Source organism: Bufo bufo, chromosome 7 (assembly GCF_905171765.1).
Source record: "Bufo bufo chromosome 7, aBufBuf1.1, whole genome shotgun sequence".
Classification (NCBI taxonomy): Eukaryota; Metazoa; Chordata; class Amphibia; order Anura; family Bufonidae; genus Bufo; species Bufo bufo.
In genome coordinates this window covers 204,686,956-204,708,294 of record NC_053395.1, presented here as the reverse complement: position 1 = coordinate 204,708,294, position 21,339 = coordinate 204,686,956, and the positions used below count along the sequence as shown (strand labels likewise).

Sequence of the window (21,339 nt, the reverse complement as noted above, 5' to 3'; positions counted from 1 at the left end):
AATGCCATTTGCTGAAGCGAGACAACCTATTTAAAAGGGTACTAAGCTTTTTCTTCCTGTAATAAATTCAAAATAAGGGGAATGTCAGGATCAGCCAAAACCTCTGCAGGTCTAATAGCAAATCTGCAAAAAGTCTTCCAAATTGTAAGGAAGGTAGTAGAAGTAACTCTCTAGCCAGCCAAGTAAAATAAAAAGCCTCAAACATACCTTTTTTTAAATTTATTTATTTTAATATCTGCTTCTCAAGAGCCAGGCAGTCAAATGCAGATCTTGACTTGGCAGACCTCAAGGATCCAAGGGGTAGCTATGGGTATCCTGCGAAATCACAAAACAAAACCCTCCTGGGCCAAAACGGGGCAACTACTATAAGGGCTCATGCACATGACTATTTATTTTGCGGTCCGCAAAAAAAAAAAAAAAAAAACTGTTGTTTGCGGATCCATTGTAACAATGCCTGTCCTTAGGGATTGTTAGGACATGTTCTTTTTTTTGAGAAATGGGACTTGCGGACATTCGTAACGGAACGCACAGAGTCACGGTCGTGTGCATGAGCCCCAACTGTGGCCTTCTCTTCCCAGAACATCTTGTACTGTTGGTAAAAGCTTCAATGAGGGGAAGGCATAAAGAAGACCTGGTCTCCATGTCTAAGCAAAAGCATCTATTGAGGTCTCTGGGGAAGAAAATCATCCTTACTGATCCATGCCTGCTGATTATCCCCATTGCTTCGATCATTACACTATTGTGTACCTGTGGGTATTACAGACCTGGTATTTTGTCATACCCTTGTTTTAATATGATCAATAGTAAATGTTTTATGGATCATTAGTGAGATATTGGGTGTCTTATAACTAACTAAAATGAGCAATTTTGAGATATTGCTTCTAGAGCCCTACAAGCATCATAAGCATAGTTCAGGTGCCCTTTACTGTAGCACGTTCTGTGAATTGACAACTTAACTGCTGTTGCGCCGCCCAGACCTAATTTCCTATTTTAAAGTTCGAGTTGAAGTTAGTGTTGTGGTATAAACTGAATTGCGTTAATGATTCCGTTACCAGGGACCATAACGCAATTCCACGACGGAATGCATAACGGAACGCCTTTAGAGGCATTCCATCATAATAGAAGCCTATGGCCAGCATAACAGAAACCGGACGGGTCCGTTATGCAGGCCATAGACTTCTAAAATACCACAACACGAACTCAAAATATGAAATTCGCTCATCCCTACTAATTATCTCTCGCCCTTTCTCCGTGAGCAGTGGAGCAATTCCTATGAAAATGTCCTCAAAATGTAAAATAAATACAAAAGTTGGAAACAGAAGCCAACTCTCAAATAAAAACACTAGCACAAACTAAAAGACAAGGCTTTAATAATTCATAAAAATGTACAAAAATAGCCCGGTCAGAAGAATGTTTACCACTGAATAATCACAGGGGGAAAAGCTGCAAAGAAAATAAAATATAAAAAATAAGATTCTGTTTCAACCAGAATTACAGTTCAATCCCGCTCCCTCCCAGAGCAAATGGGGATTAAAATCGATATTATCCAAAAGAAAGTCAGTTTAATGATTGACAGGAAATCAGGTGGCACATTCTGTTATTTACTTAAGGCAAGTATATGGGGCAAAAAAAAAAAAAAAAAAAGTGAAATTTACAACGTGGAGTTTTAACTAGAGAGCACATTCTCCAATGGAGACAATTCTTTGTACAGAGAGCAACCGCGGTTTATATCTGTGGAAGGTTGAACAATTCCCTGCTAGAAACGCTAAGAATTAGGCATCTGTCACATTTTACTGTAAACATATTTGGTAATGAGGTGTTCCTATTGATCATCATCCAGTTGTTCCAAGAGGGTTCGTCTCCGCTTTTCAAGCTCTCCTTCACTTAATTCACTTCCAGATGTGTCCCAGTTACCCTGCAAAAGCAAGAAAAAAATTTAATGTGATAATCTGCCAGTTTTTTTTTTTTTTAATCCCTTTGACAGAAACAACATTCGCTGGTTATTACAAAGGAAGCTCACTGTTCAAAGTTTCCAGTTCTCAGGGACTATCGCTATAAGGAGCTGTATGTGACGTCCATGTGGCCACAGCCTCTTAGAAGTCAAAGTGCACCAGGTATTTTACAAACCGTAAGCACATGTTACAATGGGCGTATAGTCGGCTGGACAATATATTTTGGATATGCTGCTTTATATACTGGAGATATTAGACTTTCACAACAGAGTCAGAATTCCAACTGTGACACATCTGCCATATGATTGACCCAATGGTGATATAATAGCGTCCATGGTGACTGTCATCTTAAAACTGGGAAAACAAAAGCACTCCTTACAAAGGTGTACTCACAGAGTCTTTCACTGGTTTCCTTTTCGGGGATTTCTGTTTTGATTCTTTTTGTCTTGAACGCTCTTTGTCATTTTCCTTGTCTCGTTCTCGTTCCCGTTCCCGATCCCTATCTTTTTTCTCTCTTTCTTTCTCTACTTCAGATTCTGGAGAATTCTAATAAAATGATAAAAGTTGGAAAATAAATAAATAAAAATTGATAATGTACGTACTATATGCAAATGAGTCTCTAGGAGCAACGGGGAGTTACTTTTAATCCTAGAGGCTCTGCTCTCTCTCTGCAACTGCTGTACCCTCTCCAATTTAACAGGACCAAGCAGTGAAAATGTCATTATGGTCGCGTCAATCGAAGTGCAGGGGGCGTGGCAATTGGAGGGCTGAGCCTCTAGGTGTAATGACAACGCCCCTGTTGCTCCTAGATGCTTATTTGCATTTATTAAAACTTCACTTTTCTAATAAATGCGGGCACATATGAACATGGGATCAACACAGATGTCTTCAGCTGCCAAACGCACATGTAATGGGTCAGTCAGTGTCATAGGTAGAAATCTGATGACAGATACCCTTTAAAAAGGTCTAATAAAAAAAATATACAAATAAAAAAAAAATGCTACTTACAGACTTATGTCTTCTCTTTTTGCTCTTTTTTTTGTGTTTTTTTGCCTTTTTATAGCTTTTTTCTGCAAAAAGAATGGTGGGATAGAAACTACGTTTGTGCATTGCTCAGTACAGTAATTAAGGGATTCAAGTTAAACATTCATGTTCTACTCGTACACTATAATTCATGGAGTATACATACAGTATAATGTACTACTGCAGCAGTTTGCATATAAGTATAGTAGTAGGATTTACCCGACTCCCCACTAGTGGAATGTTCAGAGGCTGATCGAGAGTCCGATCGTTGCCTTTTCTTTTTTGTGTGGTTTTCCTCATCCTCCTCTGATTCCGAGCCCTAAAATTCAAGAACAAAGATCATTAACCTCATCAACCACTGTGATTATTATTTATTCATCTCCCTCTGCCTTCCGATCGGAAGCCCCTGCAGTGAAGTCGCAGGTCTCTGATCGGTTACCATGGCAGCCTGGACGCTTCTGAAGCTTACCGGCGCTGCCATGGTAAACTCCCTGCTAAGCTGGGGCTGTGCACATGAGCGGTGATTTTCACGCATCACTTGTGCGTTGCGTGGAAATCACAGCATGCTCTATGTTGTGCGTTTTTCACGCAACGCAGGCCCCATAGAAGTTAATGGGGCTGCGTGAAAATCGCAAGCATCCGCAAGCAAGTGCGGATGCGGTGTGATTTTCACGCATGGTTGCTAGGATGAAAGTCTATTCACTGTATTATTTTCCCTTATAACATGGTTATAAGGGAAAATAATACCATTCTTTAATACAGAATGCTTAGTAGAAGGTCAATATAATAAACATTATATACACACACCAGTATAATAAACATTGGTGGCGCAGTGCGTCCCCCCCCCCCCCCCCCCCCAAAAAACAAAAAAATTAACTCACCTCCTCCAATTGATCGAGTAGCAGCCGGTCTCCTGTTCTTTCTTCAGGACCTGTGGTGACATCACATGATCCATCACCATAGTAATGGACCATGTGATGAGCTCAGTGACGTCACCACAGGTCCTGAAGAAATCAAGGCGATCAATTGGAGGAGGCGAGTTAATTTTTTTTTATTTTTTAACCCTCATTGCTACTTCCCACTGCGCCACCAATGTTTATTATACTGGCGGGGCTCACTGCGCCACCAATGAAGATAACTGACCTGTTAATACATATACAGGAGGCGGGTGCCGGAATCAAATAGACGGCTATTTGATTCCGGCACCCGCCTCCTGTATATGTATTAACAGGTCAGTTTTCTTCATTGGTGGCACAGTGGCCACAGCCCCTCCCCTCCTCCTCCCGTCTCTCTTCTTATTGGCGGAGGCAGCAGCACAGGGGGGAGGGAGAGACTCCTTCTCCACTGCACTGCTGAGAAGAACATCAGCGGCGGGGCAGAGAACTATCAGCTCCTGTGCCCCGCCGCTGTATTCAACGGCATAGCTGCTGCGGCGGGTCTAGTCGCAAATGGCGACAAGACTTTGCAAATTCTAAGTCACATTGGCGACCGTTTTGGTCGCTATCTGGAGCCCTGATTACCTTATCATTTTGATTAATGTGGACACACAATATCACAATTGAGGTTTCAGGTTCTAGAACAGATTAAAAGACCTAGGAGAGGTGGTGACATTAAAAAACTCCTTTTACGGAGAGAAGCTTACTGGATTCACACTTTAGACACCTTACAACCTAGAGGTTTGAATCGTGATTATGAAGTCATGCGCTTATGAATTTTTGTTCCGATCACAGATTATCACTATTATATTATTTTATAGACATCTTCTCGTTGATGCTGCGGATGGATACAGTATCCATCTATTTGAGAAAGTTTCTGTTCACTTGTTTGAATTCTTGTTTGTGTTTCTTGATTTGCATATTGTGAAACTAAGCTGTTGATTGGTGCAATCTCAGCTGCTTTTGATTTGGGCGTTTGACGTCACCAGTGACTCACCTGTATACTTGCTATATAAGATGGTATTGAACACTTGTATGTATCCTTTGTTGATGAAGGCTGCTATAGCCGAAACGCGTCCTAAGACATACTATTCTGACTGAATAAAAAGAATATCCTTATTTACAATTGACGACTGCTGGGATTTCCTTTTGAAGGGCATCTAGAACCAAAATTAAAATACCAGAGTTCCACCGGAGAATGGAATGGAGGGACGTGACGCGCCACCCCCTGAAGGAAAGTCTTAACCTGTGAACAAGAGGCCAAGGGCCTTTGGAAAAGGAGAGACGACAAGGCCGAGACCTGACCTTTGAGGGAGGCCAGGCCGAGACCTCAAGGCTGGTCTGAAGAAAGGCAAGAATCCTAGGGACAGAAAAAAGGGTAAATTTTGCCAAATTCACACCATGCGAAGTAAGCCTTCCAAGTATGATTGTAAATCCTGGCCGACTGGGGTTTACGTGCATGAAGCACAGTCTGGATAACTGACTCGGCGAGACCGTGGAACCTTAGGACCGCGGCTTCAACAGTCACACCGTTAAATGAAGCAGAGGTAAACTCGGGTGGAATAGCGGACCTTGCGAAAGAAGGTCGGGACACAGAGGTAACCGCCACGGGGCGTCGGCGAGCAGGAAGACGAGATCTGCGTACCACACCCTGTGGGGCCAGTCCGGAGCCACCAATATTGCCGGGACCCAATCCATTTTGAGGCGTTTGAGTACCCGAGGAAGAAGCGGAAGGGGAGGGAAGAGATATAGGAGACTGAATTGGGACCACGGGAGAACGAATGCGTCTACCGCCAGAGCCTGAGGATCCCAAGACCTGACAACGTAAAGCGGAAGTTTGTGGTTCAGACGGGAGGCGAAAAGATCCACACCTGGGATTCCCCAGCGCTGACAGAGTTGTTGAAACACCTCTGGATGGAGACACCACTCGCTCAGGTCGAGATGCAGGCGACTGAGGAAGTCGGCCGCCCAATTGTCCCTCCGCAGGATGCGAGAAGCTTCCTTCAGGGCAGCCTCGCTTCTGGTGCCCCCCCTGGTGGTTTAAAGAAGCAACCGCAGTGGAGTTGTCCATCTGAATCCGGACAAGATGACCACGGAGGAGAGGAGTACAACAGGACAGAGCTAGGTAAATGGCCAAGGATATTGATCTGAAGGGAGCTCTCCCGCATCGATCACTGACCCTGGGCCGTGAGAGACCAGAAGACTGCCCCCCAACCTGTCAGGCTGGCATTTGTGGAGATCACCTGCCAAAGGAGGGGAAGCAAGGATCTGCAAAGGGAGACGGTCAGCGGGTTCAGCCACCAGTGCAAGTTCCAGCGGACCTGAGGGGACAGGCTGATCGGGCGATCGAGGCCTGGCGGGAACTTGTTCGACGGGAGCGAAAGGAGCGAAAACTCTGAGATCGCGATGAACGCATAGGACGGCGGGAACAGTTCGGGGGCAGGAGGGAACTTTTCCCACCCGTGGCCTCAGAAATAAGCTCCTCCAAACATTTCCCGAAAAGCCTACCACCCAGGAATTGGAGAGATATGAGCGCCTTTTTGGAGGCGGCATCCGCAGCCCAGGTCCGAAGCCAAACCGTGCGGCGGATGGTCACCGAGTTAGCAGTCGCCCTACTAGAGTGGCGTGCCGATTCCAGGGAAGCATCACAAAAGGTACCTGGAGTAGATGGGGAGGTGAATGCTATGATGTAGAGACCCGAAAAACATTGGAGGAATTGTGTTTTTTTCCTCTATTTAACCCCACAGATTTTTTTATTTCCCCGTTTTCCAATGATAGATATGGTAAATTAAATGGAACCCTTAAAAATTGCAACTTATCCTGCAAAAAATAAGCCCTCATATGGCTATACGAACAGAAAATTTAAAAAAGTTATGGCTATTGGATAGTGAGAGGGAAAAACACAAATGCAAAACCGAAAATGGACCCAATACTTAGGGGGTAAAAGACAAAAAACAGAGCACTATACTCTCTTTTCTGTAACTATTCTATGAATAAACAAAAAAGGGAGACATATATCACCTTTCTTGTAGCAAAATAAGTATAAAATCTTGAGACAATGCTCGCCTACATGAAATCTAATTTGCAAATTGATAAGAATAGTACCAACCGAACGTGACCGTGATCTCTTACGGTGGTGCTTTTTGGACTTCTTTGAATGCTTCTTGTTTTTCGAATGATGATGTTGACATTCGTGCTGTAGGAGAGACATGCAAGCAAACACTAAATTACATTGAAACTACGAAAATGCTTCAGAGAAGAGGCATGCCAAGTACATTTAAAGAGCATCCCAGTCTCGTGAAAGTTTCTGGTAGTTAGGGATGCACCAATTTACAGATACAGCCTTTTCAGGCACCATATTACTATCAACTAGCCCACTTTTGATTACTTGGGTATTGTGCATAAATACACACTCAACTGAAAGCAAGAAGAGATGAAGGCTACATGCACACGACAGTGAATTTTTTTTTTTAATGGACATTTTTTTTCACTGGACGCCTTTCTGAGAAACAGATGTTAAAAATGGACCCATTTAATTGTATGGGGGCAGTCTGTCAGTGAAAAACAGACAAGATAGAGCATGTTCTATAAAAAAAAACTGCCATGTGAATAACCCCATAGACTACCATTGGTCTTACAACGGACATGTGATGGCCGTTAAAAAAAATAAAAGTACATCACATGTCCATTTTTCACTGTCGTGTGCATGTAGCCTACGAGGCTTGGTGGGACAAACCTATATCTTACTGAAATACTAACCAGATTTTTGTGAAAATAAATGTAGGTGGGATATCTGTAAGCACCATAGCTACTGTGTTAGGGAGCATTCCCACGACCGTGTTGGTTTTGCGGTCTGCAAATCACGGATCCGTGTGTTCTGTATGTCTTCAGTTATCTTTCCGTTTCCGTATAATACGGACGTGGTGCTTCCGTGTGTCATCTGCTTTTCACGGTCCGCAAAAAACCTGAACTGGGGTTTCCTAGAATGTTTTCAGTCCAGGGGTCCGCAAAAAACGGATGACATACGGATGCATTTCCGTGTGCTATCCGTTTTTTACAGACCCATTGACTTTCTATGGGGCCACGGACCGCAATTTGCGGCCAAGTATAGGACATGTTCTAAAATAAAAGGTACGGACAAACGGAACGGACAGCACACGGATGACAATGAAAGGCATTCCGCAATTTTTGTGGACCCATAGAAATGAATGGGTCCGTGCATTGTCCGCAAAAATTGCGGAATGGACGCGGCAGAAAAACACGGTCGTGTGAATGCTCCCTTATAAAGAGGAAGAGTGCACAGAATAAGTAAATGCTACAAATGATACTAAACCCAATCTTTTCTCATATTACAGTGGAGAAAAATGATACCTCTAGAGTATGCACAAAATCTTTAAATATCCTCTTCCTCTCAGATTCCAGTGTGATGTCTTCAAAAGCCAGCTCCTTAATAAACCTCTCCCGCACCTGTAAGGAAATTGAAAAGCAAATACTAGACTATAGGAGTGATTTCACAACATGCAGATTTGTTGCAGTTTCAGTGACCGTTGCATTCATCTAAAAGCGGATTGCAAAAATCCTTGCACTTTCTACACAACCCCATTTATGGGAATTGAAAAGATTTTCAGCCACAGACAAAAAAAATATAAAAAAATCTGCCACTTGTTCTAAGCTAGTAATTATTGTAATCTGTTTTCTTCAACATGATCAAATCCAGTTTTGCATAAAAGCAAACAAAATATGGGGATGAAAGAGGATAAAGATACAACTGTGTGAATGCCTGTAACCAGAGCTCATGGCGGGTTTACATTCATGTCAATTATAGGAAACAAAAGTTGTATGAATGATGGTTCCTGATAATATGTCCGTGTAAAGGTGCTGCAGATCATCCAATGAAAGAGCAAAAAGACCATTCATTGGGTGAAATGACCTTTGGTGTGGACATCTCAGTCTTCGTTTCTGGGCAGCAGATTGTGCGGTGTAAACAGTGGTCTGCAGCCCTACAATGAAGCTGTATGAGGATGAGCGATAGAGGTAGCCACGGCTCATCCTCATACAGTGGAGGTGATCACCGCATTTAACTTCACCTCCACTACTTAGTAAGACAAAGGGCACAGAACTAGATAATGAAATAGTGATGAAACAATAGGACAAAGAGGTTTGCTCAGCAAATACCTCTTCCCAAGCAGAGTCTACTTCAATAGGGGGCGCTGCTTGTTTTAGCATGCTCTTGAAAGCAGATTCTTTCCTCTTCATTTTGCGGGCCTCTTCTTTCTCACGCTCTCGTTCCCGAGCCTCTGCTTTTTCCAAGAGCTGTAAACAAATTACAACACGTAAATTTAGAGATAACGATGTTTAGGCTTAGGAGGATCGGTCACCACTGTATTCCCTAATAATTTTGTGGTGTGCTGTTCCTCCATTACTCCTGTTAGAAGTTTATGAATAAACGTACAACTGGGAGTTACTAGTTGGGAGTGTACCCTTGATTCTGATACTATTCAATCAGTGCCGCCAGCTTCAGACCGTGCAGGGACCCCCCCCCCCCCCCAACTGGTAACACCTCTTGGACCTCTAGTGTAGATTACTGGCAGCTTGTTCATAAAGAAGGAATAACAGAGGAATAGCACAAAATCACAAGAAAATGTTATTACATGGGTATTGCAAGCAGTCACTAAGATGTGTTAGGAGAGGTTACAGGTCCTCTAAAGCAGATACAGAGGTAAAATATAATCTAAATATTTATAATAGTAATCTCATTGGTGACTATAGGTCGCCGCACCGTTTTAGAATTTTCTCTCCACTGTCTAGGACATGCCGGGCGCAGTTAATCAGATGCAAGACACCAAGAGCTCTGTCTGGTAAGATTTTCATTTTAGAACCCAATTTCCTATACACTTCACAGCTCCGCTAATGTTTTGCATACTGGGTCTCCGACAAGCAGCAGACTGTTCAGTCATCAGTTTCAGACTGACAATTGTAACTGGTTTGATTAATGATCTCATGTAAATTAGAGCGCGAATGCGGACAGGCTTGTCGTGAAAGTAACTTTCTATGCAACAATTAAGGTAGAAGATCTGTAAAAACAAATCTGAATATGAAACCAGTACATCACTAACAGGGACCATTCTACACTATCCGCGGAATATCACAATGCAAAGCACTGGCACGCAGAAAAGGATAACTAATGAGGAATAACATGTTAGAAGCAGTACAAATTAGGATAAAAAGTTAACACTTAGATCATATACACTCTTGCAATTAACCTATGTAACTTACGCTATTGAAAGCCAGCTTGATATTTCCAGCATCTAACGTTGTGGCCCTTTTTGTTGAACTAATAACCATGACAAAATCTTCAAATGTTGTTCGAAGCTCAACCACAAACCCTTTGTCCTGCAAAAGGAAACAGAGTTAGATAATCCCATCCAATCATCCAGGCACCAGCTTGGCCTGGACTATTTGCAGTGCTAGTGACGGACTCCAACTACTGAGTGACAGCGGCATCCAAAAGTTTGCATACAACCAATGAATTCCTTTGGACGGCAGCTCTGATTCAAGCATTAAAATTAACCAGTAGTGCTACAAAAAAGTCACAGTGTAGCCCTAGCTATATTCATATGATTCAAAGTGGAATAAGAGAGGACTAGGAAAATAAGAGATTCTCCAAAATTGTCAGTGCCTGGAAAATACAAGTATTTACTAAAACAAACATATGAGGAGAAAGAATAGAAAGTCTACAAAAGGTTGGCGGCTGCCGACATAGATAATTAAAAGGGTGATCCAGAAAATGATAACCTATCCTCAGCATAGGTCATTATTATAATCGGCAGGGGTCAGAGTCCTGGCAGCCCAGCAGATCATCTGTTTCAGGGAGTCGCTGTGCTTACCGGAGCTCTGGCGAGTGCATCGGGCTCCTGGCAGCTTACCAAGCACAGTGTCGGACATTGTATAGCAGTTGTGCTTGGCATAGCTGCTGAGCCCCATTCACTGCGATGGGGCTGAGCTGCAACTAGGCCAAGTGACTGATGTACAGCGACGTCACATGACCTATGAAGAGAGTGCGCGGTCTCTAGCAGCTGATTGGCAGGGGTCCAGGGTGTCAGACCCCTGCCAATCGGATATTAATATCGATGACCTATCCCCAGAATAGGTTAATTCCCAGATAACCTTTATAAAGACCCAGCAGTATTTCAAGAGCGTGAACAGCACAGCAGCATGTTGTGATAACAGGTGTCAGCGGCTGATGAAGTGATCCAGACTTCCAATATCAATAATCCCAGAAAACCCCCGGCACTTCCTTCAGTAAAACGTGTAGTTTTATTCACCAATAGCAACGTTTCGGTTCGCATACTGGAACCTTTCTCAGGCAGTGACCACTATTTAAGGGATAACTGTCATATTTTCACTCAAAATTAAATTTTCATATATGTTGTTGCTGCTGTGGTGATATAATCCATAATCCCTAATTATTGTGTTCACATACCACTTGTTTAATAAGATTCCGTCCATAGCAACCACTCATCACAAGACTATCTTCTCTAACTAACTACCCAGAATTCATTCAGCTCATCTCGGGAACGCGCAGCCTCACCCCAACCAATCGGCTTTCTCCAAGCTTAAAACACACCATCTTCCTCTTGAGTGGTTGACCGCAAATTTTTATCGTGAATATTCAAAATCGCAAATTTTTATTGCGAATATCGGCACTATCCCGGTCCGAAGGGAGCGCGCACGCAGCGTTCGGGACTGCCCACTATTACGTCCTCCGTCTTCTGTATATAGAATATAGGAGACGGAGGACATCTAGAAACGCTGTTTTAGGCTCCATTCACACATCCGCATCCGTTCCGCAAATTTGTGTGGAATGTGGGTGTGGACACATTTATTCTCTATGGGGACGGAATGGACGCGGAGAGCACACAGTGTGCTGTCCGCATCTGCGGAGTACTGCCCCGATCTTCCGGTCCGAAGCTCCGCAAAAGATAGAACATGTCCTATTCTTGTCCGCAGCTGCGGACAAGAATAGGCATTTCTATAGGGGGTGCCGGATGCGCAATTTGCGGGTCCGCAACACACCACGGACGTGTGAATGGAGCCTTAGCCGCACCACTGAAATACCTGGGGGAGGAAAGAACATGCTGCAATTACTAGGTAATTCAATACCTATACAAAAGTAAATACTAGGGAACTAAGGTAAACTTAGTTAGACCAAGCCAATTACACAAAAAAAAAAATATATATCACAGTTACCCTTTAACTATTTTTTTGCACTTTGTATTAACACACACTTTTAAGACGAGGATTGTAATAGCTGCTGATGCTGCTCTCATAGTTACATCTATCACATGCACATGAACGTATGCCTTTCAAGAGCGCGTATGTCCCAGAGCGCACAGCTTCATATTTTACTATGATGCTGTGCGCTCCCGTGCACACGATCGATGCTGCTCCAAGACATATGGCCCGCATGTCTCGGAAGGCATAAGTTCGTGTGCATGGGCCCTTTGGCAATGAAAGCACTGATAAAACATAGCCTTCCACTGCACCTCAGACAGCAACAAACGGCACTCATTTATTTAACAGTTTATTTTCAGTTTTGGTTAAAGGGGCATTCTCAATGAGAACATTTATGGCATACTGAGTACTGAGAAGCACACATGCACAGTTCATTTGCTACCTGGATGTAGCAAGTGTCCCCCAAATGTCACCAAAATGTGAGTGTTCCTAGAGGTGGGACCTACATCTATCAAGCAATTATGCCATAGGTGTACAAGTTGGGAATACCGCATTAACATCAAGGAAGAGACATATACCTACCCTCAATATATCTTTTATTATTTTTTTCTCGTCGTGATATCGAGCTTTGAGACCCTCCACATAAAATTTGAAAAGATCCAAGGCTGTGGACCCTGTAAAATAAGACATGCAACTTTAGATAATGTCCTGGGAACCAACCCGTATGACAATGCTAACTTCGCAGATAATCACTAGAAACTTTCTTACCTGGCTGCCCAAGCATGTTGGCAAACCGTATATCAGAACTAACTGTAGGATACAACTCCATCCAAGACGACATGGAATGCAACTGACCGTGTTCATGCAATTCATCCAAAAATACCTAAAACCAGATAGATAGTCAAACGAGTTATAAATTAGGTTTATTTCAAAGCAATTTTATATATCAGAAGAATAACAAAGCTGCGTTATTAACCTGGAAAGATTCTCTGTTTTTGCGCTGCCGTCTTCTTTCCCGCAGCAAAGTCTTTTGCTTCTCCTCCTCTTCCTCCTTTTCTAAAGCACGAATATGCTCTTCGAAACATATTAATGCATCTTCTTTATCCATATCTGGGAAAAATAAAAAAATATATAAGTTTAAAGAAAAAAAAAATCCTGCTCACAGTGTTTTGGCTCTGAATACAAAAAAAGAATAGTTCAGAGAGTTTCAGCTCAGAAAACACTGTCGATATCAAGCTCTGCTATTTCATAAAAATGTCTGCCCTATGCAGAGAAAAACTGAAGGGGATATAGTGCTGCAGCCTCCAGATCAGAAAGAGATGGCGCTAACCCATGCCCCTTTTGATAAAGCTTTTGGGTGTTCACCTCCCCACTCCAGGAGGAATAAATTATTATTATATTTTATATTTTTTCGGCAGCAATATGGGAGTCTTGTTTTTTTGCAAGACATATGGGGCCATTTATCAAACTGGTGAAAAGTAGAACGGGCTTGGAAATCAGATTCCACCTTTCATGTTTGACAGCTACTTTGGAAAATGAAAGGTGCTATCTGATTGGTTTCTTTGGGCGACTAAGCCAGTTCTAATTTACACCAGTTTGATAATAACTGACCCCAGTAGTTTATTCACGCACTATGTTGTGTGCGTGTCTATATGTATGTACATATATATTCATTTAATTATGGGAGAGGACACGGAACCCCTCCCACTATTCTGACATTTATCTAAAGCTGGGGATACTGACCATTACTTCTCAGTGACATGTCTGGTAGGCAAGAGCCAAACCCCACAAGTGACTTATAAAATTTAAATAAAGCTAGAGATGTATTTTACGCACTTTGAAGTTCTTCATCTTCAGCAAATGTCGGGTTGTCCATGAGGTACTGCTGAGCTTCTGACCATGTAGTAGAGTAGGTTACATTGGCCATATTGTCAAGTATATTCTTCAGCGCCTCCCAGTTTCTCTTCCTCAGCTGCTTCGCTTGCTCCTACAAAGTAACAAAAACAGAGAAATGCACAATTACAAGACGGAAATAAAAAAAATAAAAAACACTACTTGGCATATAATATACATGGCAGGAACAAATCTAATACCTTGTGGCAGAAGCACATTCATATAATAATCTCTAAAGGTCACAAGGAATGCAGGAGCACAAACACGTGATTACAACACATGCTCACAGGGCATAGGTTTTGTTTCATGTGGGAAAATACATACAAAAAAAATACAAGAGATGTATTTCCTGCATTCAGTTCCATTAAACCTAAGTGAAAAGCTATGAACGCATCTTATGAGCTGCTGAATGGCATTTGTTCTTGGCTCCGATTCATCCACAAATCGTATCTAAAAGGTTAGAACAGCTCACAGAATTCCAACATGAAAAGGTTTTTACCATCCGCGGTACATTTATTGGATTCAAAGAAGTTCTACAGAGAATTGTGTTAGACGTTAAAGGCTCAGTCGGCACTTAGGTTACTTGCACACTACCGGAACGGACCTCCGGCAGGTGGTTTTGGCGGGTGAACAGCCTGTCGGATCCGTCCTGCCGCTAGTGACCGCGTGCCCCCGGACTACCGCTCCGCCCTCATGGACTATAATGGGGGCGGAGTTCCGGTGAGAGGCTGCCAGAATAAATGTCGGATATGTCGTAGTTTTATTCCGGCAGCCTCTCGCCGTGCCTCCGCCCCATTACAGTCAATGGGGACGGAGCGGCAGTCCGGGGGCACACAGTCACTAGCGGCAGGGCGGATCCGACAGGCTGTTCACCCGACGGAACAGCCTGCTGGAGGTCCGTGCCGCTAGTGTGAAAGTAGTCTTACACAGGTAAGATTGACATTCAGGCCTAGTTCACACTTCAGTGGTTCGGTCAGTGATTTCTATCAGGGATTAGGAGCGTAAATCAGGTACGGGTCAAAAACACAGAAGAGGTGCAGATCTTTCCATTATACCTTATCTCGGAGTAGGCTTCACTTCTGGTTTTGATTTACAATCACTGAAGTGTGAACTAGTCCCGATAACTCGGCCCAAACACAGCGATTGAGAACCTGATACAGTGACAGCTGTCAATCATCCTGTGTATTCAGTGCAAGAAATACGCTCCATGACCTGAATGCTGCCCCTATGACAAGGACCCACAACATTAAGGATTTATAATGCGGAGAGTTCCTGCCCAATCTTAATGCTAATGCATTGAACTCACATAATGCCAACAGTACAAATCAGTTACAGTCAGGCAAGGACACACAGCATTATAAATCATAATGCTGTGGATCCATGACAGAATTCAGGACGGAAAAAACCTGACACACAGAGCACATTTCTAGCACTGAATACACGCTCGTGTGAGATCAGCCTGTCTCATCCTAGAAGTTCTTCCAGAATGTACTATTTTTCTCAGCAAATTCCCACTAAACCTACGTCCAGATGCAGCGGTACTGAAATCTCCATCCACATGTAGCGGAAAGATCAACATGGAAAAATGAGCACACTGTGGATTTCCAATTACAGTATAAATTTTCAGCCCTTCAAACACATGCAGAAATCCACAGCGGATTTCTTCTGCTTCTTGAGGACTCTACCTAAAGGATTTTTATTTTTTTTTAACCCCCAGCATCCTTTTTCCTTAGACCTCTGGCCTATACATCGGGCAAATCATCAATATTTTATTTGTGAGGGTTTGACTCTCGTCCCCTGTCAACTAGCAGAACTTGATTGTATTAAACACCCCTCAGCTGGCCCCATTCCCTTGACTAGGGTGGCACTTTATTTTCCTGGAAAGCAGGCAGCTGGTGCACCGCTATATAAAGCAGTGCTACATCAGGGCTGCAGATCGTTAAGGGCCCCAGAGTTCTAACCCCAACCGATCATAAAGTCATGGAATATCCTAGAAACATGCCACTTTATCCACCGGGAATACCCCTTCATTTTATTTTCTTATACAATATAAAGCCTTTTATACAGGCACCAATAAAAAGCTTTCAGGATGTTAGTAGAATTGAAATGCTGTAAAATAATACATCCTACATAGGTGTAACAAGCAGTGTTCCCTCTAAGCTGCGCGGGTGCGCGGCCACGCAGCAATTATGGTGCGCCCGCTCACAAGTTTTTAATGTCTGCTCAGCTGTGCTACTGCTTCCTCCTCCTTTTTCCAACCGGACGAGGAGGATTGAGCATGCAGCAGCAGGGCGAAGTAACATGGAGGCGGCAGCGCCACCTGAGAGGCTAGAGTGAGTCTCTAATGATAAGTGTGGCGTTTTTCTTCTCCCTTCAGCTCAGGGTAAACGTATGAGGAGAGGAAGTGTCAGGCTGTCGGCTCAGCATCAGCAATAAGTTACGTCTCATGCACGCGACCGTTGCGGTTTGGGTGCGGACCCATCCACTTCAATGGAGCCGCAAAAAAAAGATGCGGACAGCACTCCGTGCGCTATCCGTATCCGTTGCGTGGCCCAGCACAAATATAACATGTCCTATTCTTGTCCGTTTTGCGGACAATAGGCATTTCTACAATGGGCCGCCTGTTCCGTAAATTGCGGAAGGCACATGGGCGGCTTCCGTGTGCATGAGGCCTTAGAATGGTCTCAGCCCCACTACACCGGCCGCATTGTTTCTCCCTGCTAGCACTAGAATGATGGCCTAACCGGGGCATCTCTGCTCATGTACATAATTATATATGTATAGCTGGTATAAGTGATACATCTTGTAGTTTTATGGACCATGATGCTGGTATAACCTAGGTATTCGCCTGTATTATACAGGAGACTCCTACTTGCCCAGGTTATACCAGCATGGTTCATATCACTATATACACTGAGCAAAAATATAAACACAACACTTCCGGTTTTGCTCCCATTTTGCATTAGCTGAACTCAAGGATCTGAAACATTTTCTACATACACAAAAGACCCATTACTCTCAAATATTGTTCACAAAGTTGTCTAATCCATCCCACCTCACAGGTGTGGCATATCAAGGTGCTGATTAGACAGCATGAATATTGCACAGGTGTGCCTTAGACTGCCCACAATAAAAGACCACTCTGAAATGTGCACAGTTTTACCTTACTGGGGGGGGGTGTCAGAAAACCAGTCAGTATCTGGTGTGGCCACCATTTGCCTCACGCAGTGCAACACATCTCTGTTGCATAGAGTTGATCAGGTTGTTGATTGTGGCCTGTGGAATGTGGGTCCACTCCTCTACAATAGCCGTGCGAAGTTGCAGAATATTGGCAGGAACTGGAACACGTGTCGTATACGCCGATCCAGAGCATCCCAAACGTGCACAATGGGTGACATGTCCGGTGAGTATGCTGGCCATGCAAGAACTGGGAGGTTTTCAGCTTCCAGGAATTTTGTACAGATCCTTGCAATATGGGGCCGTGCATTATCATGCTGCAACATGAGGTGATGGCCGTGGATAATTGGCACAACAATGGGCCTCAGGATCTCGTCACAGTATCTCTGTGCATTCAAAATGCCATCAATAAAATGCACCTGCCCATACCATAACCCCACCGCCACCATGGGCCACTCGATCCACAACGTTGACGTCGGCAAACTACGACACCACACACGCTGTCTGCCATCTGCCCTGAACAGTGAAAACTGGGACTCATCCGTGAACAGAACGCCTCTCCAACGTGCCAGACGCCATTGAATGTAAGCATTTGCCCAATCAAGTCTGTTACGACAACGAACAGACCCCGATGAGGACGACGAGCATGCAGATGAGCTTCCCCGAGACGGTTTCTGACAGTTTGCGCAGAAATTCTTTGGTTATGCAAACAGATTGTTGCTGCAGCTGTCCGGGTGGCTGGTCTCAGACGATCATGGAGGTGAACATGCTGGATGTGGAGGTCCTGAGCTGGTGTGGTTACACGTGGTCTGCGGTTGTGAGGCCGGTTGGATGTACTGCCAAATTCTCCTGCAGTCAGCATGCCAATTGCACGCTCCCTCAAACGTTGCAACATCTGTGGCATTGTCCTGTGTGATCAAACTACACATTTCAGAGTGGTCTTTTGTTGTGGGCAGTCTAAGGCACACCTGTGCAATATTCATGCTGTCTAATCAGCACCTTGATATGCCACACCTGTGAGGTGGGATGTATTATCTCGGCAAAGGAGAAGTGCTCACTAACACAGATTTAGACAGGATTTGTGAACAATATTTGAGAGTAATGGGTCTTTTGTGTATATAGAAAAGGTTTCAGATCCTTGAGTTCAGCTCATGCAAAATGGGAGCAAAACCGAAAGTGTTGCGTTTATATTTTTGTTCAGTGTACAAGATGTATAACCTATACCAGCTGTACATATATAATTATATACAGGAGATACCCAGGTTATACCAGCATGGTCATATCACTATATACAAGAAGATGTACAACTTATACCAGCGGTACATACACTGGCGATCAAAATTAGAGAACGATTTTTGAACACTTGATTTTTTCGGAAATAATGTAATCTACATTGATCATCATTTGAAGGATTTTTTTGTAAGGGGTACACCATGCCATTAGAACAGTGTTTTCCAAAATAACCAAAGTAGATCAACATAAAACCTTTATTCTTCAAAAAACCTGATGATCATAATTAGAGAACAGCAATGACTGTAGCAGAGAGAAAGATCCTAACTAAATTTTCTGCAGGTTATACCAGTCAGCAATCAGTAGAAGTGTACAGGCCCTTGCTGTGAATGACTTCAGCACATCTGCGGCCGCAGGACATCACTCGTCTCTCACACGGCTCTCGTGTGATTTTGCTCCACTCTTCTTCCAGTCTCTAACAGTTCTGTGACTGTTGTGGGTTTCTTGACCATCACTTTGTCACCAAGGATTTTCCAAAGGTTTTCTATTGGGTTTAGATCAGGACTCTGGGCGGCCATTTCATTGTTTCAATGTTTTCAGTTTCAAGGAACTGCTGAGAGAGGTCCAACTCCTGCTGCAGAAAACATTCCCCAAACCATGACACTTCCTCCTCCACCTTTCACTGACTTCTTTACACACTTCGGGTTCAGTCTTTCCCCATTTTGTCGACGAACATATTGTTTCCCATCAGACCCAAATAAATTAAACTTTTTTTCATCACTAAAATGAACTCTGGAGCACTTCTCCTCTGTCCACACAACATGCTCCTCAGCAAAGGAGAGTCTAGCCTTTTGATTCTTTCTGCTAATGAGAGGTTTGGTCACGGCAGAGTGGGCCTTCAGTCCGAATGCTCTTAAATGTCGAGACCCTGTATGACGAGACAGATCCTTACCCTGTTCAGTTCTGGGTTAGGGTACTTTAACACTTGCGGCACAGGATTCCGGCAATCCGGACGCAAACGGATGCATTTGTCAGACTAATCCGGATGCGGATCCGTCTGACAAATGCATTGCAATACCAGATCCGTGTTTCCGGTTGTCATCTGGAAAAACGGATCCGGTATTTATCTTTTTCACATTTTTAAATGTCTGCGCATGGGCAGACCGCAAAACCGGATCCATTTTTCCGGAACACTTGGGGCTGGAGAGAAAACTGTAGCATGCTGCAGTATTTTCTGCGGCCAAAAAACGTAAGAGGGACTGAACTGATGCATCCTGAACGGATTGCTCTGCATTCAGAATGCATTAGGATAAAACTGATCATTTTTTTTCCGGTATTGAGCCCCTAGGACGGAACTTAATGCCGGAAAATAAAATACGCTAGTGTGAAAGTACCCATAATTAGAAAAGAAATGTGAAATACCATTGCTACAGTCTTACCTTTTCTTTCTTTGCTAAATAGAATAAGACATCTTCATAAATCTCGAGGCGATCGCGTTCAGAAATTCCATTCCAAACATCTAACTCTGTGAACATCTGTTCTGCTTTTCTGATAGACAAGAAAATTGGATTACTATGACAGGTTCAATGTACTTCACAAAAAAAAGTGATTGTATTTGGTTGTCTTACTTGTATCGGGTGATGGAGGTCATCTTTTCGTGATTTTCTAAGAACCTCTGGAAAGCCTCTTTTGCCTCCTTATATTTCAGCCTGGCGTCCTCTTTTTCTTCCTTTTCTGTCTGAACTTTGTAAGCATTAAAAGCTTGTTTTTTCTCACTTAACTTTGCCAGGGCACTATTAGAAAAAAAATAAAAAATAAAGATTGAATTATGGAAATGATACAATGAACTGAACACGACCAATGAACAGAGAACAAGAAAAAACTTGTCACAATTTCTGCTTAGAATTACCTGTATCTGGGATCATTAATGATCATTTTCATGGCTTGTTCCCAAGATGCAGTGGACGGCACACGCTGTAAAAAAAAAAAAAAAAAAAGAAGAAAAGTTTTACTGAATATCATAAGCATATAATTTATATGTAATGATCAGAAGAGAAAGAGCCTCATGGTCACTCACTGAACGAGGTTGGATGCAGTTCCACACACAGCTGGATGGCCAAGTGTGCCGCTGTGCATGGAAAAATGTGGAAGGAGCCGCAGTGCTGAATTAGAGCCCCTTTATTCTCATGACTGGTTTGGGTTCCAGAGGTCTGACCCCCACCGATCATAAAGAAATTGCATAATCCGGTGATAAGCCACTTTGATGGGAACAACCCTTCAGTTTATTACCTTTTCTTTTAGGAGTTCTTTAAATGCTTGCTTGGCTTCTTCTTTTGTGTTCCAAGTGTAGGTTTTTTTGGGAGCTTTTTCCTCTTCAGGTTCTTCTATTGAAGCAGAGCTGAAGATAAAAAAAAAAATTTAAAGTCATTGAAAGAATTCATGACCATTTAGATATGAGAGAAAATACACATAGCTCATAAAGTTGGCCATAAAAGGCAAGATGGTCATCTGCAGACCATTGGGAGATTCAGCTAAATTTGGTGAGCTTTCCTGAATACTTTACATACATGACCACCTCCACAAGGATTTCCCCACCCCCTTAGTTTCTAGGCTAGCAGTGTAAACAGTCACAGCCGACGATATCCTTTTCCAGGATGACGCTACATTTGATGGGGAGTCCAAACAATCAGACTCCCACCGATCAGATACTGAGGTTACTTTAATGGTTTACCACGTAGTAAAAGGCCAATTTCACATGGCAGTATTCAGGTAAGTATAACTAGGAATTCCAGAAAATGCATTTCTTTCCATGATATTTTTCTACATTTATGTCCCACTCCTGGCTTTGGCTTATATACACTGGTCAAAACACCACAACATGTTAACATCATCGT

The 21,339-nt window shown here is 43.2% G+C and overlaps 1 protein-coding gene across 2 annotated transcripts in view; it reads right to left on the bottom strand.

The window, feature by feature from the left end:
* Positions 1-1,353: 1,353 nt before the first annotated feature.
* PRPF40A (pre-mRNA processing factor 40 homolog A) overlaps positions 1,354-21,339 on the bottom strand; it is a 37,410-nt gene continuing 17,424 nt past the window's right edge. For both annotated transcript variants that reach the window (XM_040439407.1, XM_040439408.1), the window contains exons 12-27: positions 20,735-20,843; positions 20,355-20,419; positions 20,074-20,238; positions 19,885-19,993; positions 13,982-14,132; positions 13,122-13,255; positions 12,914-13,028; positions 12,728-12,819; positions 10,187-10,303; positions 9,086-9,223; positions 8,282-8,377; positions 7,020-7,106; positions 3,195-3,294; positions 2,961-3,022; positions 2,346-2,498; positions 1,354-1,915 (exon numbers count right to left, since the gene is read on the bottom strand). In XM_040439407.1, coding sequence (XP_040295341.1) covers positions 1,823-1,915; positions 2,346-2,498; positions 2,961-3,022; positions 3,195-3,294; positions 7,020-7,106; positions 8,282-8,377; positions 9,086-9,223; positions 10,187-10,303; positions 12,728-12,819; positions 12,914-13,028; positions 13,122-13,255; positions 13,982-14,132; positions 19,885-19,993; positions 20,074-20,238; positions 20,355-20,419; positions 20,735-20,843 — 1,786 coding nt within the window. In that variant the 3' untranslated portion in view covers positions 1,354-1,822. The remainder of the gene's footprint in view (positions 1,916-2,345; positions 2,499-2,960; positions 3,023-3,194; positions 3,295-7,019; positions 7,107-8,281; positions 8,378-9,085; positions 9,224-10,186; positions 10,304-12,727; positions 12,820-12,913; positions 13,029-13,121; positions 13,256-13,981; positions 14,133-19,884; positions 19,994-20,073; positions 20,239-20,354; positions 20,420-20,734; positions 20,844-21,339) is intronic.